This window comes from Chiloscyllium plagiosum, unplaced genomic scaffold, assembly GCF_037043375.1.
Source record: "Chiloscyllium plagiosum isolate Xiang-an unplaced genomic scaffold, Cpla_swu_hap1 HiC_scaffold_4, whole genome shotgun sequence".
NCBI classification, from domain to species: Eukaryota; Metazoa; Chordata; class Chondrichthyes; order Orectolobiformes; family Hemiscylliidae; genus Chiloscyllium; species Chiloscyllium plagiosum.
In genome coordinates, this window is record NW_028270142.1 from 112,962,977 (window position 1) to 112,980,054 (window position 17,078).

A 17,078-nucleotide genomic window follows, 5' to 3' on the forward strand; every position below is an offset into this window, starting at 1 on the left:
ATCTAATCAAGTTCCCATTGCACTCTGAGGTAGCCTCCTTCGCTGTCCACTGCACCTCCAATTTTGGTGTCATCTGCAAACTTACAAACTATACCTCCTATGTTCACATCCAAATTATTTATATAAATAATGAAAAGTAGTGGACCCAGCACCGATCATTGTGGCACACTGCTGGTGATAGGCCTCTCGTCTGAAAAGCAACCATCCACTACCACCCTTTGCCTTCCACCTTCAAGCCAGTTTTGTATCCAGATAGCAAGTTCTCCCTCTCCCATGTGATCTAGCTTGCTAACAAGTCTACCATGAGGAACCTTGTCAAATGCCTTGCTGAAGTCCACATAGATCACATCAACTGCTCTACCCTCTTGAATGCTCTTTGTTACTTCTTGAAAAAAACTCAGTCGTTAGTGAGACATGATTTCCCATGTGCACACCCACGTTGAGTATCCCTGATCAGTTCTTGTCTTTCTAAATACATGTAAACACTCCAACAACTTGCCCACCACCGATGTCAGGCTCACCAGTCTATAGTTCCTTTGCTTTTAATCCAAGATGAAGAACAAGAAAAAATTGTGATTTTAAGAGCTGCTCCTGTTTTGAGGTATTTTCAGTGTTGAAGCTGATTACAATGTGATAATACAGTATATTTGGCAGTCACACCTGGGCTAATCTTAAAAGAATTGCACTCTCAAATTAATTTAACTTTTTAAAGATTATTTAGAAGATTCATATAATAAACCAATCAGAGAATAAAAGCCCTTGAGAATCAGGAGAATGTGGTAAAATTGATCCAAACCTGGCTTAGTGACGGGAAGCAAAGTGGTGGTTGGACTGTACAGTGCTGGGCTGGTTACATGGGCAAAAATGTGACAAAAAGATTCCACCTGGAGCAGTCTAAGGTAACAGATTTAGCGAGGCAAAACAGAACAAGAAACTGCACAGTAAATGATTGAACAGAGTGGAGAGGAACAGAGAGACTTTGGACGGTAGGTCCTCAGATATTCTGCAGGGGCAGGACAGGTAAATATGCTGATTAAAAATGCATGTGATATATTTATTTTATTAACTAAGGCATAGATTTATTTCAAAAACAGATTTTTAAAATTGGTAGAACTGCATTATGAAATATTTAAACCTGGATATTAAAATATTTGCAAGAACACTCAACTTGTCCCCACATAACATGTTCTACTTGATGTGATCGATTTGACAATTACAATTACAAAGTGCATCAGTTATAAACTTCCTGTTTTACTCCAAGATGCCTCAAGACATTTTCAATTCTCTTTGATTTACAATATGCATTCTTTGTAAGGCACACTGTCTGAATGGTTCTAAAGTTTCCAGCCCCTTGGTGTACAGACTATGGCTGAAAGGCCTCGTATTTCATTTATTGTTCCTCTGTCCCAAGCATCCCTCAGCAAATTATCTTGGGCCTTGGAAATCTTCTTGTGAAGAATGGGAGAGAGACTAATTGGATAGGTCTCACAAACAAATAACACAGGCACGATAGACTGAATAGCTTCCTTCTGTATGATGCTATAATTTTATTGTGACTTGTTACTTAATCTCAGTATTATTTCAACTATTCCTGTTTTCCCTCCATTTGTTTGTGCAACAATAGACGATAGGTGCAGGAGTAGGCCATTCAGCCCTTCGAGCCTGCACCGCCATTCAATATAATCATGGCTGATCATTCCTAATCAGTATTCTGTTCCTGCCTTATCTCTATAACCCTTGATTCCACTATCTTTGAGAGCTCTATCCAACTCCTTCTTAAATGAATCCAGAGTGTGGGCCTCCACTGCCCCCTGTGGCAGAGCATTCCACACAGCCACCACTCTCTGGATGAAGAAGTTTCTCCTGAGCTCTGTCCTAAATGGTCTACCCCGTATTTTTAAGCTGTGTCCTCTGGTTCGGCACTCACCCATCAGTGGAAATATGTTTCCTACTGCCAGAGTGTCCAATCCTTTCATAATCTTATACGTCTCAATCAGATCCCCTCACAATCTTCGAAACTCAAGGGTATACAAGCCCAGTCGCTTCAGTCTTTCAGTGTAAGGTAATCCTGCCATTCCAGGAATTGACCTCGTGAACCTACGCTGCACTCCCTCAATAGCCAGAATGTCTTTTCTCAAATTTGGAGACCAGAACTGCACACAGTACTCCAGGTGTGATCTCACCAGGGCCCTGTACAGCTGCAGAAGCACCTCTTTGCTTCTATACTCAATTCCTCTTGTTATGAAGGCCAGCATGCTATTAGCCTTCTTCACTACCTGCTGTACCTGCATGCTTGCCTTCATTGATGGTGCTGAAAGTGTGTTGCTGGAAAAGCGCAGCAGGTCAGGCAGCATCCAGGGAACAGGAGAATCGACGTTTCGGGCATAAGCCCTTCCTGAAGAAGGGCTTATGCCCGAAACGTAGATTCTCCTGTTCCCTGGATGCTGCCTGACCTGCTGCGCTTTTCCAGCAACACATTTTCAGCTCTGATCTCCAGCATCTGCAGACCTCACTTTCTCCTTCATTGACTGGTGTACAAGAACACCCAGATCTCTCTGTACTGCCCCTTTACATAAATTGATTCCATTGAGGTAGTAGTCTGCCTTCCTGTTCTTGCTACCAAAGTGGATAACCATACATTTATCCACATTAAACTGCATCTGCCATGCATCTGCCCACTCCCCTAACTTGTCCAGGTCACCCTGTAATCTCCTAACATCCTCATCACTTTTCACCCTGCCACCCAGCTTTGTATCATTAGCAAATTTGCTAATGTTATTGCTGATACCATCTTCTATATCATTAACATATATTGTAAAAAGCTGTGGTCCCAGCACGGATCCCTGCGGTACCCCACTGGTCACTGCCTGCCATTCCGAAATGGAGCCGTTTATCACTACCCTTTGTTTTCTATTAGCCAACCAATTTTCAATCCAATCTAGTACTTTGCCCCCAATACCATGCACCCTAATTTTACTCACTAACCTCCTGTGTGGGACTTTATCAAAAGCTTTCTGAAAGTCCAGGTACACTACATCTACTGGATTTCCCTCGTCCAACTTCATAGTGATTCTCTTCTGAATCACTGGCTTTTTCAGCATACTTAATCCCTGTTGTATTTATAGAGAAATGTTTTGGCCATCATTGTGAAAATATTTCTTGAAGGAAGCTTGATGTATTATTGAGAGCAATGATCTAATCTGCTCTATTCATATTAAAATTGCAGTTGTTGAAAGGCATACGTTTCCGTGGCTTAATAGGTGTGTTTCAAGAAGGTAATTCCAAAATTATTGCACAATGTTTTCAGTACAGAGAAAAGCTTGTCCTGGTGTATGCTGTTGTGACATGCAAACATTAAATATTTTCATTTTTCATTTTCTTTTGTGACGTTCTTGAGACATTTCTGAAGACATTAACACTAATCTTGAGGTTATTATTTGCTATCTACAACACAACAGTCAAACCTTATTTATATTGTTAACCTTCGTCTTTGACTCCCTGTCCATTCTTCACTTATACCCCTTGAGGTTTCTTTGGATTTTGTTAATACTAAAGATATTGTATAAAGTTTACTTTGTAAGTTGAATTACATTATGGTCTTTGCTTCAGTGCCAACATATATTAAAGCATTTTGCCTTTAAAATAAATCAGTATTAAAATTTTTCTATCTTCTCACATTGTTATTTCAATGATATACAAAACAACCTTGATTATCCAAATGAGACAAGCAGGGAGTATTTTGTTCGGATAACGTTTTTATGGGACCTTGAGATTTTGTCTGGATAATCCGCAATTCAGATAATTGACGTATGGATAACCAAGGTTGTTCTGTACTTGAGTTAGTGCCCGTTTGCTATGTATTTTCACGTGTGACTTCCGGAAAACAATTCAGTTTTTTCAACCTCTTCCAGATTCCCATTTAACCTACACTATTCCAGTGAAGAAAAGAATTCAAGCATTTCTTGTAATTAACACCTTCATTCTTGAATCCATTCTAGTGAAGCTTAACTAGAATAATGACAATATAATGTTACAGCATCGAGGGAAATCATTTGACCTGTGGCTTTCTGACACTGCCAATCGTTTCATTCTTTTCTTTTGAAATTTTTGAATATGAAAACATATAAAGTAAGAGCAAAAAGAAAAGTATATGGCTTCTGCTTGCTCCACCGTTCGGTATAGTCATGACTGAACTTGGGTTTTGGTTTTATTTTCCACCATGCTCCCCATATCCCTCGGATACTACTTTACGAAAAAATCTATCTGTTTAAATTTTAAATGTATTCAACAATCGAGCAACCACAGCCCCTGGGTTGAAGAATTCTAAAAGTTAATCCTTTGAGTGAAAAAAATTTTCTTCATCTCTGTTTGAAATGATTGGTTTCTTTATCATAAAGTTGTGCCCCATTGTTTCAGATTTCTTAGTGAGGGGAAACAGCTTTTGAGTCTATACTGTCAAGCCTTTCAGAATATTGTATTTTTTAATGCAGTTACTGATCCACTTTATGATATTTTATGGATTCTGTCACTACTTTTTCTGGCAGGTCACCCCATACCCAAACAACTTTTGCATAAGACAAAATACAGCCATCCATGATTTTCATTCACCTTTTGATCACCATTTTACGCTTCATAGTTAACCACTGAGCTCAGAAGTTCTGCATACCTTTGAAATATCCTCTGAAATTACTAATTGCAATGCAAAAGTAAAATCTACAATGAGTCTCCAGAGACAACTTTGAAAATTGCATGTAGTTTATCCCAAAATCAAGATCAAAGCCTACCAGGCAGTGGTTCCCACATAACATTTCTTTGGCCGTGAAGCATGGTCACTCCTATTGGTGTTACACAAAGTGATTAGAACTATTCAATTTTCTCTGCTTATCAGTCTGCAGTATCAAGTGGCATGTCACCAAACACTTTGCAAATTCAGCTTCACTGGGTCTATCATGTAATTTTCATGGAGGATTTTTTTTATTCATTCATGAGACGTGGGCATTGCTGGTTGGACCAGCATTTATGATCCATCCCTTCTGCCCTTGAGAGTGTGGTGGTGAGCTGCCTTTTTGTACCGCTGTAGTCCAAGAATTCCCGTATACGGTACACAGTATTCTGTGACCAATTGAGCATTGGACCCTGTGCAGTGGAGAGTCCTAAATGTAAATGCACATATGTTCTGAAAGTCAATCTCAGAGCTTGTATTTTGGACTCCAGTGCATGGGTGGGTGGGAACAAAAAGTCTTTTCCAAATGGAGAAATCTGCCATCAAGTAATTTCTGTATTTGACGATAACACAGACAGGTTCCTGCAGGCACAAGGAAGCATGATGTATGTCACCCACCCCTCCCAATAGTAACTTCATATGTAATACTTGCAGTTATATCTACAAATTAATAATTGATTCAAAATCAAAAATGAGGTGACCCAGCTTGACGGCAAATAACTTATCACTGCGCTGCGCGCTTGTCCAATAACAGGAGAACACAACAGAGGAAATCAATAGTCTACTAATAGACCAGCTCAGACAGATAATCCCTATTTGCTTTATCCGAACTCTCCCCTCTTATGAGTTCTCTGTTTACTAAGACTCATATGCTCACATGCTAAAATAAGTGATACTTTATCACAGCATAGTATTTTTAGTAAGTATGTGAAGCTATTTGTTCTGATGCACTGTTTAAAAACTGCTGATATTAAGTGTTGGGCTGAAGTTGTGATCTAATAATTGAAGGGTATACCTCTGATAAATGAATGCTTTCTTGATGATTGAACATCATTGGACTTCTTTTGAAGCTTAGAATGGAGAAAGGTTCAGGATGCAGATTGCAGAGCTTGGAGCCTCGGCACTTGAGAACATAGCCACAACTGGTAGAACAGTTAAAATCAGGGAGGTCCGAAATGCCAGATTTGGATGCTTGCAAGTGCCCCTTGCTCTGGTTCTGAATATATATATTTTTCTCTCCTGCCATCTATTCTTACCATGTCCACAAGATCCACCTCCGACTCGTGTTTCACTGAACTGTTGATGACTTAACTTTCATTCCTGGCTGTTATATTAGTTGATATTGTTAATGGTTCTCTGAACTGTCTTCTCCCTTTTAAAATCTTAAATCATTTCCACCTTTTTGTAAAAATGCACATCACTTTTGATCCCTCTTTGCTAAAAAAAAACAACTACTATCACCAGCCCTCCTTTCCACTGCAAAGTTTTTCTTGCTGCTGTACCTGCAATCTAATTTTTGGGATTTGTGTATCGGGGCACCTAAGTCCCCCTCTACTGCAGCATTCTGGAGGTTTCTTCAATTTAAATAATGTGCTGTTTTTCTATTTGGACACCCTGCATTTTCCCATTGTATTCTTTCAGCTGCTTTACTGATTCCCTTAACCTATCTATATTCCTTTGCACATTCTCTGTACCTTCCTCACAATTTGCTTTCCTACCTTCATCAGCAAATTTGGCTACAGTCCTTTAATTCCTTCCATCGAAGTCACTAATATTGATTGTAAGTGGTTGAGGCCCTAACTCTGCCTGTTGTTCTCCACCAGTTAGCAAAGTGGAGATGCCTGAAGGTATGCCCAAAGAGAGAGCTATTAGAATTTTCTTGAAGTATAATAATATGGAATATATACAGTGACAAAACTCTAATCTAGTACGTGACACCAGATGGCTTTTCTGCCAAACAAAAATCTCTCCTAAGCAACACATGATTGGTATTTGCACATTATCCGAATGATGGGCAATACATTTTCAGTTATGATCTATTAAAGGGAAATTGGACAACAATTTGACTGAGAAACGAATTACAAGAATTTTGAAAAAGTGGGGGAATTGTCCTTTTGAAAACACCATTGCAGACTTGATTGGCCAAATGGCTGCCTCCTTCGCTGAAATTCTGCAATTCTTCATGAAGCTAATGTTGTGTCAGTCTTTGTTCTGATGAACGATCTTTTTGAAATGTTGTCTGATCTCTTTCAGATGTTTGTGATCTGTTGTGCATTCTTTTCATTTAATAACTGGAAAGCAAATTTTATCTATATCTTCATAGTCATTAATGTATATAAAAAATTATCAATATTGTTCTGAATCATTGTTTAATCTGGGACCCTAGTGGCCTGGGGAATTGTGGGTGAAAATTGAGCCTGTGAGAATGTCGGTATTGTTGTCCCGTTTCTCCCCCCCTGCCAGTCGAAGCAAAACGCTCAGGGACACAGTATAATTTTACCTCCTTCATCTTTATTCCGGGCCCTGGAGAGAGGGAGAACAATCACCCATGTGCACAGGGGCAGGAGTTCAATGGCTTCTCTCTTGAACAGCAGTTTCTTAATGAATTATGTAGTCATTTTGGTGGGAGGAGCATGCAGATAAGGCACCATACATATTGATTGGGTGACGGTTACAATCAGCGAGCATCAACAGTAAAGATTAAGCCATCTGCTGTTACATAATGAATGTTCTTAACCTTAACTGGCTTCATATTTTGAATACTTTTCACCTTGTTAACTGATCTTAAATACGGAATGCTTCCAATATTGTGAAATGGCTCTACATAATGAACCCTTGCCTCCAGCACCCCATTGTTAACTGCAAGTTCTTACCTGATCTGAGTCATGCTCAGCTGAACCGCTTGTTTCACAAAACTCTTAAAACTAACTTCTTTCCCTACCTGTTAATTCTTAAGTCTCAAATAGATCTCAATATATTAATTAATTTTTTTCCTGTGTTTTTAGAGTGTTTTTGTTTAACTGTGTCAAACTTTAAGCCAGATACTTGTGGATTCAAGCCTGATCTAGAACCAAAAGTGCATCATCTCAGCTAATATTTTAGTAGAGGGATTGTTACGCTGTTAGAAGTACTGTCTTGTGGCTGAGTCAAGTCACTATCTGCCATTTGTATGAATGCAAACCATCACATGACACTAATCAAAGCTGCAAGGAAATTCTCATGTTAGATATTATCTAAGCTAGCTGTATCATCGATTTTTATGACACATGTCTGGAGCTAGGAAGTCTTTAACTCAGGCCTCTTCGTTCCAGTTCTCATGGTATCCTGACAAATATTTAACCCTCAATCAACATAATTAAAAGGATAACTGGTTATTAATCTCCGAACTGTTTGACTGGTGTGTTTTCCCCATATTACTGTAACTTTAATTTCAAAGTGCATTATTGACTATGAAGCAGTCTGAAATATCCTAAGGTTCTATCAAATTGTGTGTCTTTTTTTCTCTATTATTTAGTTGTTTTGAATGCTTGATTTATAACTGAAATGTTCATTTTGCTCTATGCTGTTAAAATCACATTTGTCTTTTTTTCACCATTTTCTTATCTTTGGAAAATTAGGGTGGCACATATCCAGTAATGTGTATTTAGCAAAGATCTCCAGTGTTGCAAAACGAAATCACTGCGAAAACAATGGTTGAAATTATGTTGTTCTCAGTGCAACAGTGAAAACTTCATTGATGTATTGAAAAAATGCAATCCAGTGAAAGATGATATACGTAATAAGTGTACGTGTAATAATATGTGATGCAAGTTTGAGAGTCAATTCAAACTAATACAGACACTAAAAATGTTGCATGTTTCATTCAGGACTAATGCAAATATTGACTTCTTTTATCTTGCAGATCTCCTGATGTTACCAAGGCCACCCTGCTACACTGTGTGACTAAAACTCATTATGTAATGGCAGTCATGTGACAAAAATGGCAACTATGACCCTCACTGAAAGGCTACGTGAAAAGATATCACAGGCATTCTACAAACATGGGCTCTTATGTGCATCTTACCCCATTCCCATTATTATTTTTACTGCAGTGTGCATTTTAACGTGTTGGTAAGTAGCAAGTTGTATCAGTAGAGGACTGATAGCTTAATGTTCCAGGATACAAATGCTATAGGAATGATAGAAAGGGAGGCAAGAGAGGAGGGGGAGTGGTGTTTTTGATAAGGGATAGCATTACAGCTGTACTGAGGGAGGATATTCCTGGAAATACATCCAAGCATGTTATTTGGGTGGAACTGAGAAATAAGAAAGGGATGACCACTTTATTGGGATTATATCACAGACCCCCTAATAGTCAGTGGGAAATTGAGAAGGAAATTTGTAAGGAGATTTCAGTTATCTGTAAGAATAATAGAATGGTATGGTAGGGGATTTTAACTTTGCAAGCATAGACTGGGACTGCCATAGTGTTAAGCGTTTAGATGGAGAGGAATTTAAGAGTGTACAAGAAAATTTTCTGATTCAGTAGGTGGACGTACCGACTAGAGAAGGTGCAAAACATGACCTATTCTTGGGAAATAAGGCAGGGCAGCTGACTGAGGTGTCAGTGTGGGAGCACTTTGGAGCCAGCGACCATAATTCTATTAGTTTTAAAATAGTGATGGAAAAGGATAGACCAGATCTAAAAGTTGAAGTTCTAAATTGGAGGAAAGGTAGTTTTGATGGTATTAGGCAAGAACTTCCAAAAACTGATTGGGTGCAGATGTTCGCAGATAAAGGGACAGCTGGGTAATGAGAAAACTTCAGAAATGAGATAAGGAGAGTCCAGAGACAATATATTCCTGTTAGAGTGAAAGGAAAGGCTGGTAGGTGTAGGGGATGTTGGATGACTTGAGAACTTGAGGGTTTGGTTAAGAAAAAGAAGGAAGCATATGTCAGATATAGATAGGAGAGATCAAGGAAATCCTTAGAAAAGTATAAAACAGTAGGAGTTTACTGAAAAGGGAAATCAGTAGGGCAAAAAGGGGACATAGATTTTAACAAATAGGGTTAAGAAGAATCCAAAGGATTTTTACAAACACATTAAGGACAAAAGGTTAACTAGGGAGAGAATAGGGCCCCTCAGAGATCAGCAAGGCAGCCTGTGGAGGCGCAGGAGATCCTGAACGAGTATTTTGCATCAGTATTTATTGTGGAGAAGGACATGGAAGATATAGAATGTGGGGAAATAGATGTTGACATATTGAAAAATATCCATATTACTGAGCAGGAAGTGCTGGATGTCTTAAAATGTATAAAAGTGGATAAATCCCCAGGACCTGAACAGGTGTACCCTAGAACTCTGTATGAAGCTAGGGAAGTGATTGCTGGTCCCCTTGCTGAGATATTTGTATCATCGATAGTCACAGGTGAGGTGCCAGAAGACTGGAGGTTGGCTAACGTGGTACCATTATTTAATAAAGGTGGTAAGGACAAGCTCATAGTCTATAGTTCCCTGGCCTGACATCAATGGTGAGTTGGAGGGAATCCTGAGGGACAGAATGTACATGTATTTGGAAAGGCATGGACTGATTAGGGATAGTCAACATGGCTTTGTGCTTGGGAAATCATGTCTCACAAACTTGATTGAGCTTTTTGAAGAACTAACAAAGAGGATTGATGAGGGCAGAGCAGTGGCATGATCTATATGGACTTTAGTAAGGCGTTTGGCAAGGCTCCCTATGGGAGACTGGTTAGCAAGGTTAGATCTCATAGAATACAGGGAGTGCTAAGGGATATAGGGTTACAGAACTGGCTTGATGGTAGAAGACAGAGGGTGGTGGTGAAGGTTTGTTTTTCAGTTTGGAGGCCTGTGACCAGTGATGCCACAAGGATCGGAGCTCGGTCCACTACTTTTCATCATTTAAATAAATGATTTGGATGTGAGCATAGGAGGTATAGTTAGTAAGTCTGCAGCTGACACCAGAATTGGAGGTGTAGTGAAGAAGGTTACCTCATTACAACAGGATCTTGATCAGATGGGCTGAGGAATGGCAGATGGAGTTTAATTTAGATAAATGTGAGCTGCTGCATTTTGGAAAAGCACATCTTAGCAGGACTTAGACACTTAATGGTAAGGTCCTAGGGAGTGTTGCTGAACAAAGAGACCTTGGACTGCAGGTTCACAGCTCCTTGAAAGTAGAGTCACAGGTAGATAGGATAGTGAAGAAGGTGGTTGGAATTCTTGCCATTGTTCGTTAGTGCATTGAGTATTGGAATTGGGAGGTCATTGGAGAGACATTGACACTAAAAACTGAGAGACAGTTGCTGACGACTATGATCTTGAGTGGCTGATTGTTTGGAAGAGAATTAGAAGGGCTAGCTGAGAAGAGGACCCAACAAAGACCAGTGAGTTATGGACTTTTACCAACCACTATCTTCCTCTGTAGCAAAAGCAATAGAGGTTGCCATACCAAAGTGTGGTTTGGAAGTCACAATAGGTGATGTTTAGGGTTGACCACCATGGTGCAAAGCACAGTTCTTCAAACGGAAGAATGTGACTAATCATCAAATGTTTCACTGCTGATGTTTTATTTAGGAGGAAGTTCTTTGTTCTTGAAATGAAAAATATATTAAATCAGATCAAGAAAATTTACTGCTAAAAGCAGTGATTCAGCAATTTCTGAAAGTCCTGTTTTTAGTAATGTTTATTTGCAAAACTGACATGTTTTGTAACGATAAATACTTAAATGATTTAGCACGGCAGTAGAAGTTATATTTAGAAGGCCCAACACAGTTCTTGTTTGAACCTGTAAGAGCTTGACATGAAATCTTTTGAAGGAAGTTGCATTAAATGCAATCAGTTTTCAATGATATTACATTTTGAGAAAAATGCTTGATCATAGCCTAAAACATGAGAATTTCTGTTTGCTTGCTTATGTAACCACTGTGATTTACAGATAGTCTTAAAACATTATGAAACCTTGTGTTAAGCTACTAAGACACAGATTTTACCAGCATTTTCTTTGGTAAGCAGAGAGTTTTGAATTTGTAGTGCTTTGTCGTGGGAGATGAAGTAGTGACACATGCCATTCTTCAAGATATTTCTGGATTAGTAGCGCTGGAAGAGCACAGCAGTTCAGGCAGCATCCGAGGAGCAGTAAAATCGACGTTTCGGGCAAAAGCCCTTCATCAGGAATACAGGCAGAGAGCCTGAAGGGTGGAGAGATAAGTGAGAGGAGGGTGGGGAGAAAGTAGCATAGAGTACAATAGGTGAGTGGGTGAGGGAATGAAGGTGATTGGTCGGGGGGAGGGTGGAGTGGATAGGTGGAAAAGAAGATAGGCAGGTAGGACAAGTCATGGGGACAGTGCTGAGCTGGAAGTTTGGAACTGGGGTGAGGTGGGGGAAGGGGAAATGAGGAAACTGTTGAAGTCCACATTGATGTCCTGGGGTTGAAGTGTTCCAAGGTGGAAAATGAGGCATTCTTCCTCCAGGTGCCCGGTGGTGAGGGAGCGGCGGTGAAGGAGGCCCCGGACCTCCATGTCCTCGGCAGAGTGGGAGGGGGAGTTGAAATGTTGGGCCACAGGGCGGTGTGGTTGATTCAAGATATTTCTGTCAACTGATGTAGAGCGATTCATGTAATTCTTAGAGATGTACACAATAGGTTGGACAATTCAGAGTGCCTAGCCATACGTCCAGTTGATTGGGTTCGCAAGGGCGAAGTTACCGAGTAGTAACTTTTCAAAGTCTCTCTGGCTACAGTTGAGGTACCAGCAGAGAAGATGATTGCTAATGTTATCCCATTATTAAAGAAGGGAGGTATGGATTAGGAAATTACTGACCAGCCACACCAGGGCAGCCTAATCTTTGGTGATGAGAAACATTCTTTCCCTTAGAATTCTATCTGCATTTGGTGATTTAAAAATCCATCAGGGATAATCAGGGAGTTGTTAGGGGTAGTTCATCTTTCACAAATTTGAATGGATTTTTATGAGAACATAACCAGGAATGTTGAGGAGGGTAGTTCATTTAATGTGTAGTGGACAGTAATAAGACTTTTGATAAAGTAGACTGTTAACAAAAGTACGAGCCCTTGGAATCCAAGACAAAGTTACACATGGATCCAAAATAGGCTGAGGGGCACCAAATAGAGGGTGATAGTAAAGAGATATTTCACTGACTGGAAGCCTGTTCCTTGTGGATTTTGCAGAACACTGTGCTGAGACCCGAGCAGTTTATATATTTAGAATTTGAACTTAATTGTAGGTGGTACAATCAAGAAATTTGCAGATGATAGGAAAGTTGATAGGTTGGTAAATAGTAAGAAGGATAGCCATAAACTACAGAAGAATATATGGACAGGTCATCTGGGCACATCTGTGGCATATGGAATTCAACCCAGAAAAATGTAAGGTAATGTATGTATGGAGGCTAACAAAGTAGTTAATAAACTACAAATGTTAGACTTTGAAAAGTATTGAAGATCAATGGGACTTTTTTTTTTCCACAGGATTTGGCATCGTTGACTAGGTCAGTATGTGTTGCCCATCCCTAATTGTGCAAAGGGTAGTTAAGAGTCAACCGTTGTGGTTACACTGTGTGTAACTAGTTGTTGACCAGCTGTGGGTTTGGAGTCACATGTAGGGCAGAGTAAGGAAGAATGGTAACTTTTTTTTCCTCGAGAACATTAGTGAATCCTCAACACTGGGGAGACTGGGCGCCCTCGTCTACACTGGGGGGACTGGGTGCCTAATCGCAGAGTGCTTCAGAGAACATGTCCAGGACACTCGCACCAATCAACCCCACCGCCCCGTGGCCAAACATTTTAACTCGCCCTCCCAATCTGCTGAGGGTAAGAAGGTCCTGGGCCTCCTTACCACCCAACACCTGGAGAAAGAACACCTCAACTTCTGCCTCTGGACCCTTCAACCCCATGGCATCAATATGAACTTCACCAGTTTCCTCACTTCCTCTCCCCCCTCCTTACCCCAGTTCCAACCTTCCAGTTCAGCACCATCCTCGTGACCTGTCCTTTCTGTCAATTTTCCTTCTCACCTATCTGCTCTATCCTCCATTCTGACCTATCACCTTCACCCCCACCTCCATCCACCTATTGCACTCTCAGCTATCTTCTCCCCGAGCCCCACTCCCTCCCATTTATCTGTCCACCGCCGAGGCTCCCAGCCTCATTCCTGATTTGTCTGAAACATTGATTTTCCTGCTGCTCAGAAGCTGCCTGATCTGTTGTGCTTTTCCAGCACCATTCTGATCTTTGATTTTTTTGATAGTCAACAGCAGTTTTGTGGTCAGCAGCAGTTTTGTGGTTATCAAGAAAGAAAAGACAAAGAAGATTGACAGCCCCGGAACAGGCCCTTTGGCCCTCGGCACCTGAGCCGATCCAAATCACATTGTCTAAACCTATTCCCCAATTCCTCAGCATTTGTATCCCTCTGTTCCCCACCTACTCATGCATCTGTTCAGGCTCACCTGAAGTGAATCTACTGTGACTGCCTCGATTACCTCTGCTGGCAACACCTTCCAGGCACCACCATTCTCTGTGTAAAATACTTACCGCATGTATACCCCTTTAAATTTTTCACCTCTCACCTTGAATGCGTTACTTTTTGTTATTGAATCCCTCACATTGGGAAAAAGGGTGAAGGATCTCTATCCACCTTGTCTATACCCTTCATTTTGTAGGCCTCAATCTGGTCAGTTCCCCCCCTCCCCCCCCCAGTAGCACAGTATGAATAAAGTGCTAAGGCGCAGGTCAGAGTGTATAGCCCAAATAGGAGTTTTATATTTAAATCCATGGAGTGTAAGGAATAAATTAAATGAGCTGCAGGCACAAATTCAAGATGGTGATTATGATATGGTCGTCATTACTGAGACATAGCTCAGTATGGTCGGAACTGGAAACTAAATGTACCAGGTTATAAGGTTTAGAGGATGGACATGGAAAATGGCAGAGGGGGTGGAGTAGCCTACTGATCAGAAACAAATCACTTTAAGGAGAAAAAAACATCCAGTGAAAACTTTATGGGTGGAACTGAGTAATTGTAACGAGCTAAAACTTTAATAGGTGTTGTGTAGAGAGCTCCTGGTAACAGCTGAGTGCTGGATTGTATAAATGCAGAAATTAGGCAAGTGTGACAAAGGCAGAGTAGTTTTAATGGGGGATTTTAACTTTTATATTGAAAGGGAGACAAGCACCTATCAGAAAGGTAGAATTTAGGAGGGTCAACCACATTGCTGTGGGTTTCGGGCCACATGTAGCTAGACGGAATGGCTGATTTCTCTTGGGAAAGAAAGGGTATTAGTGAGCTAGATTATTTTTTTCAAGCATTCAATGAAAGTTGTTATAGTTATTGAGATTAGCTTTGTATTCTAGATTAATTAATTCATTGAATTTAAATTGCAGCAGCTGGCAATGGTGAATTTTGACCCATGTCCTTAGACCACTATCCTGGATCTCCAGATTACTAGCCCAGTGATACTAACAGTATGCCTTGGTCTGCCCTTCGTAATACTGATCAATGCCATGAGATTTGTTAGCATCCACTGAACAGGCACTTTTTAAGGTTCTGTCTGCTGACATGCGGGAACATGCACAGTAGCCACAAAATCTCTGAATCAAGTTTAAATATTTGGTTTTTTTTAAAAAAAAACACGTAAAAATAAAGAAACATCTTTGAAGAGAGAACTTTCAAACAAAGTAGCTTTTTACTTTTAAATAAATCAGCTGTATATTACAATGATAAATTCTCATGCACTGGTTCAATATGCATATTAAATCTTTGTTGAGTGTGTGGTGCTGGAAAAGCACAGCAGGTCAGGCAGCATCTGAGGAGCAGGAGAATTGATGCTTCAGTCATAAGCTTTTCATCAGGAATTTTTGTAAGGGTTACTGATGTCTGTGCTTTGGAACAGTTTGTTCTGTTTCCGTTTCCTCTCTTTCATTTTGTAAATAGCTCAATGAATGATATTCAACCTGTATAATTAATGGTAGTGTGTGATTTCAGCATTGCAATTTCATTGAGCAGTCCAATTGGCTTAATCATTAGATACCTGAGAACAATTCCATTACTGTTTCAGCAAGAATTTGGATAAAGACAAAAACAAATCACAATAAACTGTCTGAACTTTAAGATAAGGTTATATAGTGATTTACAATCAGTGCTACATTTAGTTCATTGTGACTGTTGCTACAAAGAGGACTTTCAGTGCTTCTGTGGAGTAAGTTCATTTGGTAATTCTTAACTGCCTGGGTCATCTGAAAATCTGTTGAATGTGTAAGTAGGTCCTACAGTTGAATGCGCAAAATGTGGTGCAAATGTCTGGTAGATGCTGCTTTTTGGGACAAATATTATTTCAGCATGCCTTTTAAAATCTATTTATTTCAAATTCTGTGGGAATACCTAGCATGGTCCATATAAAAGGCGTCATTGAAAACGCTGTGTAGTTTGGAGATTTTTCTTTCTAAAAAGACTACCTGTAAACCACTTGACTGGTGATAACTGCTTGCTTTGAAATGGACAACTGATGGGGTTAGTTTGAACAGTGACTCGCTTGGAGAGCTGCATGGTTTATCTGATTCAGTTGCAAGAAAGTTTGCCAAAAACAGGATAAGTTGGAATTGAGGCCCCAGTATCATCATTAAGGTCAGATTGGAAGGTCCTGAGGTTAGAAGTGATGTCTGAAGGGCTAAATGTTTGTTATCATAAGGTGAGGCATCTTGGTGCGGATTGCTGGAAGTTGTGAGGTGTTGCGTCTCATTGGGATAGCAAGCTGGAAATTAAGCTTTGCTATTTCCAGAATTACCACAAAATGAGAAGATGATGTAAATCTGCAAAATTCCCAATTTAGTTGTCTTTAGACCCAGGTTGACAGAAAGCAAAGACTAGGTTTCTGTAGAGCCATAGAGATGTACAGCATGGAAACAGACCCTTCGGTCAAACCGACCAGATATCCCAACCCAATCTAGTCCCACCTGCCAGCACCCGGCCCATATCCCTCCAAACCTTCCTATTCGTATACCCATCCAAATGCCTCTTAAATGTTGCAATTGTACCAGCCTCCACCATATCCTCTGGCAGTTCATTCCATATATGTACTACCCTCTGTGAAAAAGTTGCCCAAAAAATTACTCAGTACAAATAGATTTTAGTTACAAGTATACAATTGCAACTAAGTAGAACTCTATCCCCTTATAAAACATCTCCCCATCTCCACCCAGGACACAGAAAGAAACACTAGGAATGCAGTTCAGTGGTCCATGTTCCAATGGGTTACCTGAGATGATCCATTTGGTTTGTAGGGACCTGCTGTTCCTTGACCTTCTTTCCCCAGATACTTGCACTTGCACAGAAGATACAG

At 40.2% G+C, this 17,078-nt stretch overlaps 1 protein-coding gene across 1 annotated transcript in view; it reads left to right on the top strand.

Moving 5' to 3' along the window:
• scap (SREBF chaperone) overlaps positions 1-17,078 on the top strand; it is a 150,957-nt gene that overhangs the window by 22,909 nt on the left and 110,970 nt on the right. Inside the window, exon 2 of the mRNA XM_043687917.2 lies at positions 8,625-8,833. Coding sequence (XP_043543852.1) covers positions 8,703-8,833 — 131 coding nt within the window. The 5' untranslated portion in view covers positions 8,625-8,702. The remainder of the gene's footprint in view (positions 1-8,624; positions 8,834-17,078) is intronic.